The sequence below is a fragment of the Podarcis gaigeae genome (genome assembly GCF_964106915.1).
Source record: "Podarcis gaigeae genome assembly, chromosome: 9".
Taxonomy (NCBI): Eukaryota; Metazoa; Chordata; class Lepidosauria; order Squamata; family Lacertidae; genus Podarcis; species Podarcis gaigeae.
In genome coordinates, this window is record NC_139685.1 from 78506017 (window position 1) to 78521840 (window position 15824).

At 48.4% G+C, this 15824-nt stretch overlaps 1 protein-coding gene and 1 long non-coding RNA gene across 6 annotated transcripts in view; one reads left to right on the forward strand and one right to left on the reverse strand.

Annotated features, from left to right (window-relative positions):
* LOC310853040 overlaps positions 1 to 15824 on the reverse strand; it is a 484331-nt gene that overhangs the window by 114560 nt on the left and 353947 nt on the right. The gene's annotated exons all lie outside the window — the stretch shown is intronic.
* Positions 1 to 15824, forward strand: part of LOC310852992 (zinc finger protein 638-like) — a 57606-nt gene that overhangs the window by 19644 nt on the left and 22138 nt on the right. For 2 of the 5 annotated variants that reach the window (XM_083757104.1, XM_083757101.1), the window contains exons 13-15: positions 272 to 754; positions 13116 to 13719; positions 14930 to 15315. In XM_083757104.1, the coding sequence (XP_083613230.1) occupies positions 272 to 337 (66 nt within the window). In that variant the 3' untranslated portion in view covers positions 338 to 754; positions 13116 to 13719; positions 14930 to 15315. Of the gene's footprint in view, positions 1 to 271; positions 755 to 13115; positions 13720 to 14929; positions 15316 to 15824 lie in introns of those variants that run through there. The other 3 variants (XM_083757103.1, XM_083757102.1, XM_083757100.1) reach the window with 2 other exon arrangements.

The following is a 15824-nucleotide window of genomic DNA, read 5'->3' on the forward strand; positions in this document are numbered from 1 at the left end:
AAGTCACATCAGTGAGTTTGGGGCATATCACTAAGTGGAACTTAGTGTTTTATTTTTATTAAAAAATGAATATGCTGTGATTATTATTTTTTAAAAAAGTTTCTGCTGGGAGAAGAAGCAGCAGCAGAGGAGGGCCCTTCTGTGGGTTTCTCGGAAGCATCTGTCTGACTGCTGCAGGAGAAGGGATGCTGGACTAGGTGGCACATTGTTCTCCTCTAGCATCCAGGCTTTTTTGTGTTCTCATGCTGATTTCTTCCCTCCCTCCCTCTAGGGCTGGAATCTGCACGTGGGCAGTATTTCACACTTCAAGAAATGTGATGAGCTACGCCAACAGTAAGGCCTTTCATTTTAATTTATTGGGAGTAGATTGAGGATTTGAAATGGTTTGGAAATGACTTCCTGGATACCTCTGTCAGGATTCACAGAATGCTGTGTGAGATATTAAGTCTGCTGGCTTGAGTTTGCTAGCTGATGCAACCAGCTTGCAACACTTTCTATGGAATTGCTGGGTCAGAATGACTCAGCAGTAATGTGCTGTCAGCTGATTGGCTGTCATCGGTTTAAAAGGGAAACCTGTCCAGCAGTAAGGTGGTGGTGTAGAGGTGTGTAGTCAGATAGAGTTAGAGGTCTTCCTATTTACCTTAAGGTGCAGCCAGCTACTGTGTTTGATTGTATGAACTGCTCGTGTATTATAGCCTGTAAATATTTGTGTGTATATATCTCACAATAAATATACTGCACTGAAGAACCTGGAGCTCTGAGCATTTCTGCTAAAGCACCACGACGAATTCACGACAGGGTTATGGGCCCAGCATGCTTCCGCTGCGCAAGAGTACAGGTAGCAGTTATCTAGCTGTGGGGAGTTGGAGGTGAGGTGCAGGTATGGAGCAGTCCAGAGCTGGCATGTTGCTGGAGAAGCTGACGGCCACGAACTACAGCACCTGGTCGGTCCGCATGCAACATTTCCTCAAGCGTGAGGGCCTGTGGAAAGTGGCGGAAGAACTACCCTAGCCCCCTGAGGAGCATGAGGATGACGATGAAAAGCTGGCACAAGCAGAGGCTCAGCTAGAAAAGGATGAGAAAGCCTTGGCTACGATCATCCTTGGAGTGGATGACAGCCAGCTAGTCTACATAGCAGATAAGGTGATGACAAGTGAGGTGTAGAATGTGCTGAGGGCTGTCCATGTGTGAGAGACAGCTGGCTCTCTGATAACACTGACCAGGAGAATGTACCGGTGGCGGGAAAAAATGGGTGACTCTGGTAAACGACCTAAAATTCCTAACAGGCTGTTTCCAGGAGCTAGCCTTAAGAGGGAAGCTTATGGGGGAAGAGGACAAAGTCTTTATGGTCCTGAGTTCCCTTGACAACAGCTATGATATGCTGGTAAATTCCCTCGAATTGGTAGAGAATGATAAGCTGACTCTGGAATACGTTACCGGATGGTTGTATGCAGAGGAGAACAGACATGCAGAGTGAAAGACGACCTCAGGCCAGCTGTCGGAGCATCCCAGAGGGAACAACAGCCAGGAAGAGCAGAGGTGTCGGGTGCCGGAGAAACAGTCAGGAGGAGCTGCTGCAGACCAGCCAGTGGTCAACAAAGTAAAAAGGTGTTTTTGCGCTGAGTCCAGTGGACATCTGCTTCGGGACTGCCCGAGAAAACAGCAGAAGCACAGGAGGCAGCAGAGAGAATCTACGCTTGGGTGTCTGCAGATGGCCAAGAAAATGAAGAGCTGTGGGTTCCGGACAGTGGAGCTTCTCAAACTTTTTGTAAAATAAAAGCATTGCTGACTGATGCTAGGGCTTTGAACGAAAAGCATGTAAGTCTTGCTACAGGCCAGAAAGCTAATGTGATCTGTAAGGGGGAGATAGTGTTCCCACATTCAGGAATGTGTTGTGTGTGCCTAGTTTGCAAAACAATCTCCTGAGTATCCCTAAGTTGGCAAAAGTACGCTTTGAAGTAACCTTCGTGGGAGATGAGAGCCATACAAAGCAAAATGGGGCAGTGTTGGCAAATTCTAACCTTAGAACTAATATGTATGTATTGCGGTGTGAGTCTAAGGTTGCAAATGTGCAAAATGGCTCAACCCACAATATGTGTATTCATCTCCTGCACAGGCGTCTGTCTCATGCTAGCTTTAAGGTGCTGAACAAAACTTTGGAGTTGTGTGGGGGGATGAAAAACATTAAAAGTTGTGATAATTACTTAGACTGCAATATTTGCAAGAAGGTTAAAAGCAGGGCTTGCCTTGTAGCAAGAACAAGCCAGAGAGAAATGCTGATGTAGCTGGTCCTTTCCCACCAACTGTCTCCCTTAACGAGTATTTTTTAATCCTAGTGGATGACTATTCTAGGTTCTGCTGGGTCTACTCACTAAAGCAAAAGTCTGAAGTTGCCCAAACTTTGAAGTTCTGGGTAAGAAGGGTAGAAAGGCAGCTTGGCCAAAAGATGTGCTCTTTTCAGACAGACAGGGGAGGAGAATTTATGGCAAGCTCCCTAAGAAACTGGTTGCGATCTCAAGGGATTAAAAATAGGCTTACCAACGTGGCAACTCCTCAGGAGAATGGAGTAGCAGAGCGTAGGGAAGGTGTCTTGCAGGCACTAATGAAAGCATTGTTAGCAGATGCAAATCTTCTTAATTAAATATTGGGCTGAGAGTATTAAGACAGCCAATTATATTGGAAATTGTTTGTGGTCAAGGGTATTAGACGACATGCCCTACAAGATTTGCAACATTTGAGAATTTTTGGGACAAAGGAATGGGTTGACATACCTGTAAAAAACCCTGGAGAAATGGTGGGAAAAGGCCATAGCAGTTGCTATTTCTTGGGTATGAAAGCAGAACGAAAGCCTATAGGTTTGAAGATGATAAAAATATTTTGAGTTATAGTCGGTCAGCCAGCTTTAATGAGCAGAGAAATTGGCGCAAGATACATGCAAACCAACTGCCAGAAAAAGTTTTACTGCCGAGCATACCTGATAAGGCAATTGAAACAAAGCTAAGAATTGGCAGCATTCCCAGGGAAATTGAAAGGGAACGGGTAGAGACTGAGCATTTTTCTCCAGCTGCTCACATGGAGCAGGGGGAAAAAGAAAGTGCAACCGGGACAGGAGGAGGTAAATCTCCAGAGTCAATCCACCCCAAAAGCAGTCCTGAAGGTAGCCCAGCGCGGGAGATTAATGAACCAAGGGGGTCTGAAAGCAGTAATAAAGGTCAACCTCTGGTCCGTTATGGGTTCCCAGTCACCATAAACCAGGTTTATGTAACTGACCCAGAAAACTTTGAAGAAGTGCTAGAGTCACCTACTCTAGAGAAAGAGGCGTAGTTAAAGGCAATGAAGGCAGAGTATAACTCTCTGCTAAATGGCTTAGGACCCTCGTACCCACGGGACCGCCTCGCCCTGTATGCCCCACGGAGAGCCTCAGGGTCCATAAATAGCAACACCCTAGTGGTCCCGGGCCCTAAGGAAGTTAGATTAGCCTCAACCAGAGCCAGGGCCTTTTCAACACTGGCTCCGGCCTGGTGGAACACTCTGCCTCATGAGACCAGGTCCCTGCAGGATCTGATTTCTTTTCCGCAGGGCCTGTAAGACAGAGTTGTTCTGCCTGGCCTTTGGCTTGGAGCCAATTTGATCCTCTCCCCCTCTTTCCTTTTCCTCTCCCCCTCTTTCCTTTCTCCTCCTGTGATGAGGCTGCATTTTAATATTTCAATGTTTCAATATTTTAATGTTGTATTTTAATGTTGTTTTTAAGTTGTATTCATTCAACTTGTTTTTATTATTGCTTGTTAGCCACCCTGAGCCCGGCCTTGGCTGGGGTGGGCGGGGTATAAATAAAAATTATTATAATTATTATTATTGTCAAACAATGTGTTTGTACCTACAGAATTGCCTGAAGGTAAAAAGTTGTAAGTGGTTTTTTAAAGTGAATAAGCTGGCTGATCATAGTTGTCAAAGGAAAGCCAGGATGATTGCAAGAGACTTTATGCAAAGGAAAAAGATATATTATGATGAAGTGTTTCCCCTATCAGCAAAGGCTGAAACAGTAAAATCAGTTTTAGCAATGTCAAGTCTGAGGGGGTTGAAAGTTAATCATTTTGATGTTGCCTCAGCATATTTAAATGCCCCTGTTGACCGCAATCGGTGTATTGACGGCAAATACCAGGTTATGAGCTGGAAAAAGACACCATGATGTTAAAGCTGCAAAGGGCACTATATGGTTTACACCAAAGTGCACATCTATGTCATGAATGCATAGACACAGCTTTGAAAAAGATGGGATTCAAACAAAGCCTGGCTGATTACTGTTTATATACAACAATGGTGCAAGGAAGCATTTGTTATTTACTTTTGTATGTTGATGAGATCTAATAACAACTGCACAAAAGCAAATGTCTTGGTTTATGAACAACCTAGCTAACAAATACACACTGAAGTATTTGGGTGAGTGTCAGGGAACTGCCATCGGAGTTAGAGGTGCTGGACAGGCTCCAGCAGAGTAGGAGAGACTCTGCAGCAGAAGCAGGAACCAGCAGGGGGAGTGCAGGAGTTACAGCGGAGGGGAGGCTCTCAGACGCTTCTAGTGAGAATAGTGAAGAGGTAACTAGACCCCCTTTAGGAATTCCCTCCCTTCGCCGGAAACTGTCACGCAGAGAGTCACGAAAGCGCATGTCCGTCAAACAGCTTTTATGTTGGCGTAAATTCCGTAGACGCCCACTGTCAGATTCTACCAGCGACTGACGGAGTCATGCTTTTGGGGGCTCCGTTAGTGCCTGGGTTTGGATGACCGGCCAAACCCCAGCGGGATCAAGCTTTTACGCACAAGCAGCTCATTATCCCATCACAGCAATCTGACAGTCTCCGAAAGCTGTTTGTGCAAGCAGAGGGCATCATGAGTGAACCAGCAGGAACCGGGGCAGCTGGAGCTGGAGCAGATCCAAGCCTGGAAGAAAGGTACAGGGCGTTGGAGGTCCAGCTCGCACTGCAAACGGCGAGGCTGGAGGAGAGGAGGGCTCAAGATGCAGATAAGGGGAAAACCACCCCACTTGCCAGAAGGGTGCCTGGATTGGTGCAGAAATTTGGGGGGAATCCCAGGAACTATCAAGCCTTTAGAACAGAGATGCAATATGCTCTCAATCTACTGTTTGATGACTTCCCCGATGAGAACTCTAGAGTGGCGTACGTGATTGGCCATCTAGAGGGAGGGGCGAGGGACTGGGTTCGCCCCCTGATGGCAGCCAATAATGAAATCTTAAAGGACACAATGAAGTTTTTTCGCGCCATGGACTTGATGTTTTCCAGCGAGATTGAGCAGGGGATGGTGCGCAGGGAGTTGATGGCTTGTAAACAGGGGAGCCGATCTGTACGTGAGTACTGGACTGAGTTCACCATGCTGATTCATAGACTGGGGTGGAACCTTGCTAGTGAACCTATTCAAATGCTATTTGAAGAAGGTCTCTCTCCGGCAGTGAAAGATGAACTTTCCCGGGCGCCTAGGGCGGAGTCTATGGACCAGCTGACTAAATCAGCGCTGTCCATAGGAGCACGCCAGGAGGCTAGAGCTTTGGAAAAGCGGGAAGGAAAGGGGGAACGTTGGAAGGACTTCCGCATTCCAGAGATTCCGGAGCAGCCTTTCCCGCCAGCAGAGCCGATGGAACTTGGAGCAGCGCGCGTGCGCACAGTTTCAAACACCAGTGAAGGGCGGAAGAAGGAGGGAAAGAGCGGCAAGAGATGCTATCTCTGCCAACAGCCAGGTCACTTTGCCAGAGTCTGTCCGCAAAGGAAGGAATGGCAAGGGATGGCAGGAACTGTTGGGGGGAAGGAGGAGGATGAAATGAAGGAGCAAGTAAAAGCCAACGCCTGGTTGCCAACATCGGGGCACAGCAGCCAGGCCAGGGAGTAGTGAACGTGCCCACGCCGGAACCCCCAAGACCAGCACTTGTGATAGAGGTGTTGCTGGAACTGGCAAACGGACACCCACTAAAGATAAGAGCGCTATTGGACTCAGGTAGCTCATGTAATTTCATGAGTAAGGAGTTTGCAGCTGAGCACCAGATACAGACTATCCCATTAAGTAAGCCTTTGCAGGTTACCACGATTGATGGGAGGGAGCTGTTGGGAGGAGAAGTGAGCCAACAGACTGTACCAATGATAATGAGGGTGGCACGGCACACAGAACTGATAGCGTTTAACGTAGCCACCCTGGGAGGAGCCCCTATTATCTTGGGAATGAGCTGGCTGGCACTACATGATCCGCTAGTAGGCTGGCATCAGCGCGTGGTTTCCTTTGGATCAGCACATTGCCTAGAACACTGCAAGGAGGGAGAGGCCCAGGCAGGCAGCAGGGCCACTCTAGCAGGGGTGGAAGTGATGGACAAGGGGAAGGTGCCACCACAATACGCTGACTTGATTGACGTATTCAGCGAAAAGGAAGCGGATAAATTGCCCCCGCACAGACCCTTTGACTGTCAAATTACCTTACTCCCAGGAGCACAATTGCCAGTGGGGAAGCTGTATGCAATGTCAGACAGTGAGATGCAGGAGTTAAGGGAGTTCATTGACAAGAATCTCAAGAGAGGTTTCATCAGAGAGTCACGAGCGGTGGGGGGCAGTCCAGTGTTCTTTGTGGCCAAAAATACACGGGCAAGCCCAGACTTGTGTGTGATTTCAGGTCCCTGAATGCAGTGTCAGAACCAGTGACTTTCCCTATGCCTAGAATTGATGACATTCTGACACAGGTGAGAAAAGGGAAGATTTTTACCAAGCTGGACCTTAGGGGGGCATATAACTTGATACGTGTGAGGAAGGGGGATGAGTGGAAGACCACTATGTTCACCCCCTTGGGGGCGTTTGAGTACCTCGTTATGCCTTTCGGATTACAAGGAGGCTCCGCCTGTTTTCAATCATTCATGAATCACGTCCTGGGGCCATTGCTCTACAAGAACTGCGTAGCGTTCTTAGATGACGTCCTGGTGTACTCAGAGAATGAGGAGCAGCATGTGCGAGATGTAAGAGAGGTACTGAGCAAACTGCGAGAAAACCGGCTGTGGGTGAAACTGGAGAAGTGTCAGTTTCATACTAGGGAGGTGGAATTCCTGGGGTACCGGTTGTCTGACAAGGGATTGGCCATGGATCCCAGCAAGGTTCAAGCGGTACTGGAATGGAAAACACCAAAGACCAAGAAGGACGTGCAAAGGTTCCTGGGGTTCGGAAACTTCTATAGGAAGTTCATCAAAAACTTTGCCCATTTGACCGCGCCCATCACAGATTGTCTTAGTAGCAAAAAGAAATTTGTTTGGACGGAAGAAGCGCAGCGGGCGTTCGAACGCCTAAAGCAGGCGTTTGCGTCGGAAGAACAGCTTCTGCACGTGGATCTACAACAACCAATGAGAGTGGAGACTGACGCGTCAGACCGAGCAGTGGGGGCCGTGCTTCTCCAGCCGGGAAAGGATACGTCGGAATGGAGACCGTGTGCATTCTTTTCGCGGAAATTGAACAAATCCGAGAGGAACTACACAGTGTACGACAGAGAACTGCTCGCCATTCATGAAGCATTCCGGAAATGGCGGCACTTGCTGATTGGGGCGCAACACAAGGTTCAAGTCCGAACTGACCACAAAAATCTGGAATATTGGAGAACAGCCCGTGTCCTGAACCAGAGACAAGTGCGATGGGCCCAGGAGTTCTCCAAATTCCACTTTGAGATTCGTTACGTGCCAGGTTCAGAGAACGTGAGAGCGGATGCCCTTTCCAGGAAACCTGAGTACTTAGAGGGGGAGGGAGCGCCTGAGGCAAGGCATGTAATCTCCGAAGACCGCTGGGTGTGTGGGGCGGCATTGGTGGGGCAAAGGGAACTGATGGAAGGTACGGAGAACGATGAATACGCCCAAGAGAAACTCAGAGAACTCAGGAGGACAGAAGAGAACACAGGGGGATTTGAAGAAAAGAACGGGGCGTTGTATTACAAAGGGGCACTGTACATACCAGATGGGGAACTGAGGGGCAGAGTACTCAAGCAGTTGCATGACAGCCCCACAGCGGGACATTTTGGACAGCACAAAACCATGTGGTTGGTTACCAGGGAGTTTTGGTGGCCCAAGGTGAGGGAGGACGTGCGGGAATATGTTAGGGGTTGCGACAGGTGTCAGCGAGCAAAAGGAGAGAGGGTGGCGCCAGCGGGGCTATTACAACCCTTACCCACGCCAGAAAGGCCTTGGGAGGCAGTATCCATAGATTTTATGACGGACCTGCCAAAATCCAAAGGCAAAACAGCTGTCATGGTGGTGGTAGATCTATTAACCAAAATGTGTCATTTTGTAGCCTGTTCACATGCGGTTACAGCGGAGGAGACCGCCAAGTTGTTTGTAGAGCATATTTTCAGGTTGCATGGCGCCCCCTTGAGGGTGGTCAGTGACAGAGGCAAACAATTTACTTCCAGGTTCTGGAGGAAACTTATGAGCTTACTGCAAGTAGAACTCAATTTCTCCACTGCCCGACACCCAGAAACTAATGGGCAAGCGGAAAGGGCAAACGGCATTTTGCAACAATACCTGAGGTGTTATGTAAAGGACAGAGAAAATGATTGGGTAGATAAGCTACCGCTGGCCGAATTTGCCTACAACAACGCGGAGAATGTGTCCACAGGGATGAGTCCTTTCCTGGCAAACTATGGGTGCCATCCCCGGGCATTCCCAGGAGAGGGGGGGGAGAGGTGGAGCGTGCCGGCAGCGGAACATTTTTTTGAAGAGATGGAAGCGATCCACCGTCAGCTTCAACTTAACTTAGAGAGAGCCAAGGAAGAATATAAGAAGCAAGCAGACAGAAATAGGAGGGAAGGTGAAATCATAAGGGTGGGAGACCGAGTGTGGTTGTCCACCCAAGGACTACCGTTCAAGGGTGGGAGTAAGAAATTGAGACCCAAGAAATTGGGACCCTTTGAGGTCATACAGCAGGTCAACCCAGTAGCATTCAAACTCAGACTGCCCAGTCACATGAAATTACACCCAGTATTTCACAGGTCATTACTGTCGCCGTACCGAGAGGGACGTGAGTGGGGGGAGCGTGAGAGAGAGGCCACCCAAACGCTCGTGATAGAAGAGAGAGAGCGCGACATGAACGTGGCAGGAATCATTGATTCCAGGTGGAAGGGGAATCAGGTGGAATATCTGGTAGAATGGGAGGGGGAAGTAGAGTCGGAAAACACTTGGGTGCCAGCAGAGGTAGTGAATGACGAGATCTTAATAGAAACATTTCATCAGCGTTTCCCAAGAAAACCGCAACCCGTGGCACGATTTAGAAGGGAACACTTTGGGACCACCGATGAGGAGGGAGAGTTTGAAGGGTTCCCAGAGTCAGGGGTGGGTGAGGAAGCTGCCTCCGACGAAGAAGAAGAAGACGGGGAGAGAGACGGGACGCCGTGGCTAGAAGTGTTTGAATCCTCTGATGACGAGGATTGCTCTTTCAGGGGCTTTCCGCCCTCACCGCCAGTGGGAGAGGAGGCGGGAGGGGGTGAAGGGGGGCCTGGGGGGGAGGTGGATGTCAGGGAACTGCCATCGGAGTTAGAGGTGCTGGACAGGCTCCAGCAGAGTAGGAGAGACTCTGCAGCAGAAGCAGGAACCAGCAGGGGGAGTGCAGGAGTTACAGCGGAGGGGAGGCTCTCAGACGCTTCTAGTGAGAATAGTGAAGAGGTAACTAGACCCCCTTTAGGAATTCCCTCCCTTCGCCGGAAACTGTCACGCAGAGAGTCACGAAAGCGCATGTCCGTCAAACAGCTTTTATGTTGGCGTAAATTCCGTAGACGCCCACTGTCAGATTCTACCAGCGACTGACGGAGTCATGCTTTTGGGGGCTCCGTTAGTGCCTGGGTTTGGATGACCGGCCAAACCCCAGCGGGATCAAGCTTTTACGCACAAGCAGCTCATTATCCCATCACAGTGAGATTCAAAATTACTTAGGAGTAGAGATTCAGAGAAATGAAGAGGGCGTCTACTCTCTAAATCAGAAGGACAATATCAAAAAGTTACTGAAGACATATGGAATGGAGAAGGCAAATGAGGTTGACACTCCCATAACTAAACAGTACAAAAATGAACCAGAAGGATAAAAATGTGAGAATGCAACAGCGTATCATTCTTTGTTAGGTTCTCTTATATTTAAGTTGCTGGATGAGACCCGACATTGGTAGTGCACATGTTAAGCCAAAGAAGTGGAGACCCGGCTCAGAGAGATTGGGTAGCACTTAAAAGAATCCTAAGGTACCGTAGTTTTCGCTCCAAAACACGCACTTTTTTGCTCCTAGAAAGTAAGGGAAAATGCCTGTGCGTGTTAAGGAGTGAATGCACGGATCGGAGCCATGGCTGCCGTCAGTCAAGCAAAGCGGGAGCTGCTTACACACTCTACGAGGCTCTTGCTTTGCTTGCTTTAAAGCGACCTGGAGCCGGGGAGGAGGGAGGGAAGGAAAGCCATGGCAGCAAAGCGGGCAGCAGCCTCTTACACGGGAGGAGGGACAGACGCTAGCAAAGGTCCGTGCGCTCTCTAAACAGAGCAATGAGGCTGCAGAGGGACGGCAGGAAAGATAAAATTTAAGCAACCAGCAGCAAAATAAAACCAACCTCGAGCTCTGAGCCACGCAGTGAAAACCAGGAAGTTAAAAAAAAAAGGCTGGGGATGAGGGAGAGGGGAAAACTTCGCAAATCCCCGCGTCTCAGCTGATCCGCTGGGAGGGAGCAACTTGTTTTCAGGCAGGATAGATTCGAGCATTGTCTGGGTCCTAGTGCCCCTACCACTTTTTTGTGCTCCATTCTATTGCTGCTGGTGGCTGCTTATCACTCAGGCTACAAGGAGGAGCGCTTTTACACAGCTAATGGTGAATCCCCTGCAATCCAAGTCCTCCTCACTTGCTCAAATCTATTCTGCCTCAAAACAAGGAGCGGAAGGAAAAGGCTGCAAACTGTTAAATGGAAAAAAACCCAGGCACAGGGCAAGTACCTTAAGTATACCTTTAAAGCAACAGTGCTCTTTCCCTCCCTCCTCCCCACTCAGCTCGCTGAAAAGCTCCTTCTCCACGCGTGTTCCTTGTCCCTTGAGTGCTTTCCCTTCCCTCCCCACTTAAAACGTGGTTACAAAGCACGGATCCACGTGGATCCTCAGGATTTTTGCATTGGGCTACCCCAAACTCACCATCAGATCACATGTCTGTGGCCACACCATGAACCATAAAAATCATGCACCCACTGTTTCGTTCAGAATATTTTTTTCTTGTTTTCCTCCTCTAAAAATATGTGCGTGTTATGGTCAGATGCGTGTTATAGAGCGAAAAATACGGTATCTGAAAGGCACAAAAGATTACAAACTGGTGCTGAATACAGGATATGACCACCAAGTGTATGCATATGCTGATGCCAGCTGGGGAGATAGTGAAAATGGAAAGTCTACCACTGGTTATGCTATATACTGTATTTTTCGCCCTATAGGACACACTTTTCCCCCTCCAAAAATGAAGGGGAAATGTGTGTGCGTCCTATGGGGTGAATGCAGGCTTTTGCTGAAGCCTGCAGAGCGAGAGGGGTCGGTGCAGACCAACCCCTCTCGCTCTTCAGGCTTCAGGAAGCTATCCGCAAGCCTGGGGAGCTCGCGGGAGTTACCGCGCTGAGTAGTGCGCCCCGGGCTTCGGGCAGATATCCATAGGCCTGGGGATATCTGAGCTCTCCAGGCTTCAGGAAGCTGTCCGCAAGCTTGGTGAGCCTGCAGGAGTTCCCACCAGGCTCCCCAGGCTTGCGGATAGCAGCCTGTTCTGGGGTCGGGGAAGCTCAGGCTTCCCCTGCCCCAGCCCGGCACCTGGGGGGAAAATAATTTTTTTTCTTTAACCCCCCCCCCAAAAAAACTAGGTGCGCCCTATGGGCCGGTGCACCTTATAGGGCAAAAAATACGGTATATTGGAAATGCCTTGGTTCAGTGGAAATCCCAGAAACAAACATTTGTTGCCACAAGTACTTGTGAAGCTGAGTACTTGGCCATAAGCGAATGTGTGCCACAAATAGAGTGTTTTGCTTGCCTAACAAAAGAACCAGGAATACCTTCTGAAATGCCAGTCACTGTTCTTGGTGATAACATGGCAGCACAACAGTTTGCCAACCAACAGAACTTCAAGAGCAAAAGTAAACATATTGCGATAAGATATGGTAATGTAAAAATGCTTTGGAAAGAATAGTACAGCATTGTAACACAAGATGTAATGTGGCAGATTTATATACAAAATGTTTGGATGCTCCTAAATTTCGGGACTTAAGAGAATTGTTGGGTCTCAAGCCCTTGACTTAAGGAGTGGTGTTGGGATTAACAGAATGCTGTGTGAGATAGTAAGTCTGCAGGCTTCAGTTTGCTAGCTTTTGCAACTGGCTGATGCAATCAGCCTGCAATACTTTCTATGGAAGTGCTGGGTCAGAATGACTCAGCAGTAATGTGCTGTCAGTTGATTGGCTGTCATCGGTTTAAAAGGGCAACCTGTCCAGCAGCAAGGTGGTGGTGTAGAGGAGTGTGGTCAGAAAGAAAGAGTTAGAGGTCTTCCTATTTGCTTTAAGGTGCAGCCAGATACTCTGTTTGACTGTATGAACTGTTTGTGTATTGTAGCCTGTAGATATTTGTATATATATGTTGTTGTTTAGTCGTTTAGACGTGTCTGACTCTTCGTGGCCCCATGGACCAGAGCATGCCAGGCACTCCTGTCTTCCACTGCCTCCCGCAGTTTGGTCAAGCTCATGTTTGTAGCTTTGAGAACACTGTCCAACCATCTCGTCCTCTGTCATCCCCTTCTCCTTGTGCCCGCCATCTTTCCCAACATCAGGGTCTTTTCCAGGGAGTCTTCTCTTCTCATGAGGTGGCCAAAGTATTGGAGCCTCAGCTTCAGGATCTGTCCTTCCAGTGAGCACTCAGGGCTGATTTCCTTAAGAATGGAGAGGAAATCCATGCAATCCATGGGACTCTGAAGAGTCTCCTCCAGCACCAGAATTCAAAAGCATCAATTCTTCGGCGATCAGCCTTCTTGATGGTCCAGCTTTCACTTCCATACATCTTGTATATATATAGCTCACAATAAATATACTGCACTGAAGAACCTGGAGCTCTGACCATTTCTGCTAAAGCTCTGCAAAGAATTTGTGGCAACCTCAGGGATTTGCTAAAAGCAGCAGAGCCATTGCTTACATGCCTTGCCACAAACCTCAGCCAAGGAAGTTGTGGGAGCTCACCTTTGAAGGAACGGTGCCTGCTCTAGGTTGTGTTTTGCCTGAATTTGTATAAGTGGTCTGTAGGCCGATTATGGAGCTGAACCAGGGAAGAAGGCAGAAGCTCAGAGGCATCTCATTTTGCGTTCTGTGGCTTTTAGATGCCTGTGGAGCATGAGCAGAGTTTTATGAGGGGTGGCTTCAGGACAAGCCAGTTCTTGGAGGAGCTGGGAATCTCGTGCCCGGGAGCTTTTGGAAATCTAGGTCAAAGAATCAGGGAACCTTCATGGAATAACCTTTAAACTTCCCCAGAAGATCAGTAGTAAGAGATCAATAATTTGGACAAAAGGGAAAGAAATAATTGACAGTTTTAGAAAATTGCCTGAATGATAATGGAATGAAGTACATGTACTTTGTCAAAGGAATAACACAGCTGTTTTGCTGGCTTTTCTTGAAACAGGTATCCTGACTGGAATCCAGAAGAATGCTCTTCATTACAGAGGTAACCTTTCAGTCTCAACATGAATACTCAGTAATGAGAATTAGGGTGCATTAATCTCAATCTCCCTCTTGTCCCCGTTGGTGTGGGTTTTTGGAGACATTTTGAATAGGAAATTTGCATCAGGGCATTCTGCACTGGGACATTTTCTGATGTCCAGGAAAGTGATCTTTGATCTAATTCTGGTCTTTCATTGTATTTAGTAGAGAAAACTCAAAACTGTAAAACTGTTAAGTTATCTGCAGTTGACCACTGATTCACTGCTGCTTAGGAACTATGTAACAAAAAACACTTCTGCAGAAAAAGTAACCTTTCAGATCGTGCTGGTGGTTGCTCACAAGTAACCAGGCAGGACTCCAAACCGGTCTTTTACAGGTTTTATTCTGCCAACTATTTACAGTGCAGATCTCCAAAGTTCATGTCCGTCTTAGTCACAGAATCTGGGAGTGGCCCCTTTCGGCTTCTCCCCCGACATAAGAACTTCAACACCCCAAGCCTCCGCCTCCCCTCCTTGCGTTTCACCCGTCTGCGCAACCTGGGCGGCGGAAGTGGCATGCGTTCCTCCTGGCCAACCGGGCAAGGTGAGGCGCTGGGGCTCTCTGCAGCATCCTTGAGCCCTTTCCTCACTTGGCTGGCCCTTCCCTCACTTCTCCACTGGAGGTGTGGCTTTCCCACTGCTGAAAGAGGAACTGCTCCTCAGGAATTTCGGAAGCTTTCTGTATTCCAACCGGCCACCCCGCCTCCCACCCCTGTTCCAGTGTAAGTCCCCTGAGAGTAACCCTCCGGGATAATATTTTCCACCCCAAGTTACTGGTTGTCACTGACCCGTAAATGTAGGAGCTGCTTAACTCAGACTGCAGGCCCTCGTGTCTTCGTTCTAAGGCTCCAGGGGCCACCTGGCTGAGCAGCTGTGGGTTGCACTGCAGCTAAGCCACTAGCAGGCAGGTAGCCATTCCCAGTGCAGGTGGCAGCCATACTTTTCTGGTATGAAGCTGGGCATTCTGTTCCCATCATCTGAGTTCCTTTAGTTATTGGATGCTGCAGGCCCATCAGCCGTATTCTGTAGGCTTTTGATGCTTTTAGCTTTAACCCCGAGAGTTCCTATTTCTAGTTGATTTCCATTTGCAAAAATAACATCTTGGCAGATCTGATTTCTCCTTTTACATTTGAAAAAGAGAAGTCATTCAAATCCTGTTTTTTCTGCCTTTTGCAGACATGAAGACGACAAGACGGAAAAACATATTCCAATTCCATGCTCTACCAGTTCTAACCTGAACACTTCACAACACTCAATCCCTGGCCATGCCTCGAGTCAGACTCGGTCACGATCTAGGAGCCCTGGGCCCCACAGCAGAAAACGGTCACGATCTAGGAGCCCTGGGCCCCACAGCAGAAAACGGTCACGATCTAGGAGCCCTGGGCCCCACAGCAGAAAACGGTCACGATCTAAGAGCCCTGGGCCCCACAGCAGAAAACAGTTACGATCTAAGAGCCGCAGACATAGGTCCAGGGCTTCAGAGCGACCAAGCTCCCCCAGCTCAAGTTCTCAAAGCTCTTCTAGCCAGAAGAGAGAACTGAGAAAATCAACTAGATCTCCAGGTAAGGTGGATGTTACAGATGCTTCAGTAACTGGCCTTCGGTTTTTTTGTAAACAGGATTATGTGTGTGTTAATGGCAGGCGTGTTGCAGTGGCTTTGGCTCAGTGAATACTTTGTTCTGTTCTGGGGTTTTTTCTCCTGGCTTTGTCATTGTGTCAATATAATGCCTGCCAAGGAGACCAAGCCTGTTCCTATATAGGATTGTGTGACTGACTCTGCAACCCATTTCAAAAGGGGATGTAGGTTGATCTCAGCCTTTTCACTCCTCTGGAGTTTCCCCCACCCACTCTGTAGTTTTTACAGTTGCTTAGTACAATGACCTTCTTGCACTCATGCTATGCAGGGTAGAACTTGGTTGCAAATTCAGCAGTGACCGAGGATCAGGGGAGATATTCTGCCTCTTCCCTGCAGTATTGTTGCCAAAGGTAGACCTGAAGTTGTTGCAATAGAGCATTGATAAACTGGGGGGGGGGGGTGTTATTGGTTCCATTTTGTATCTTTTGGGTTTTT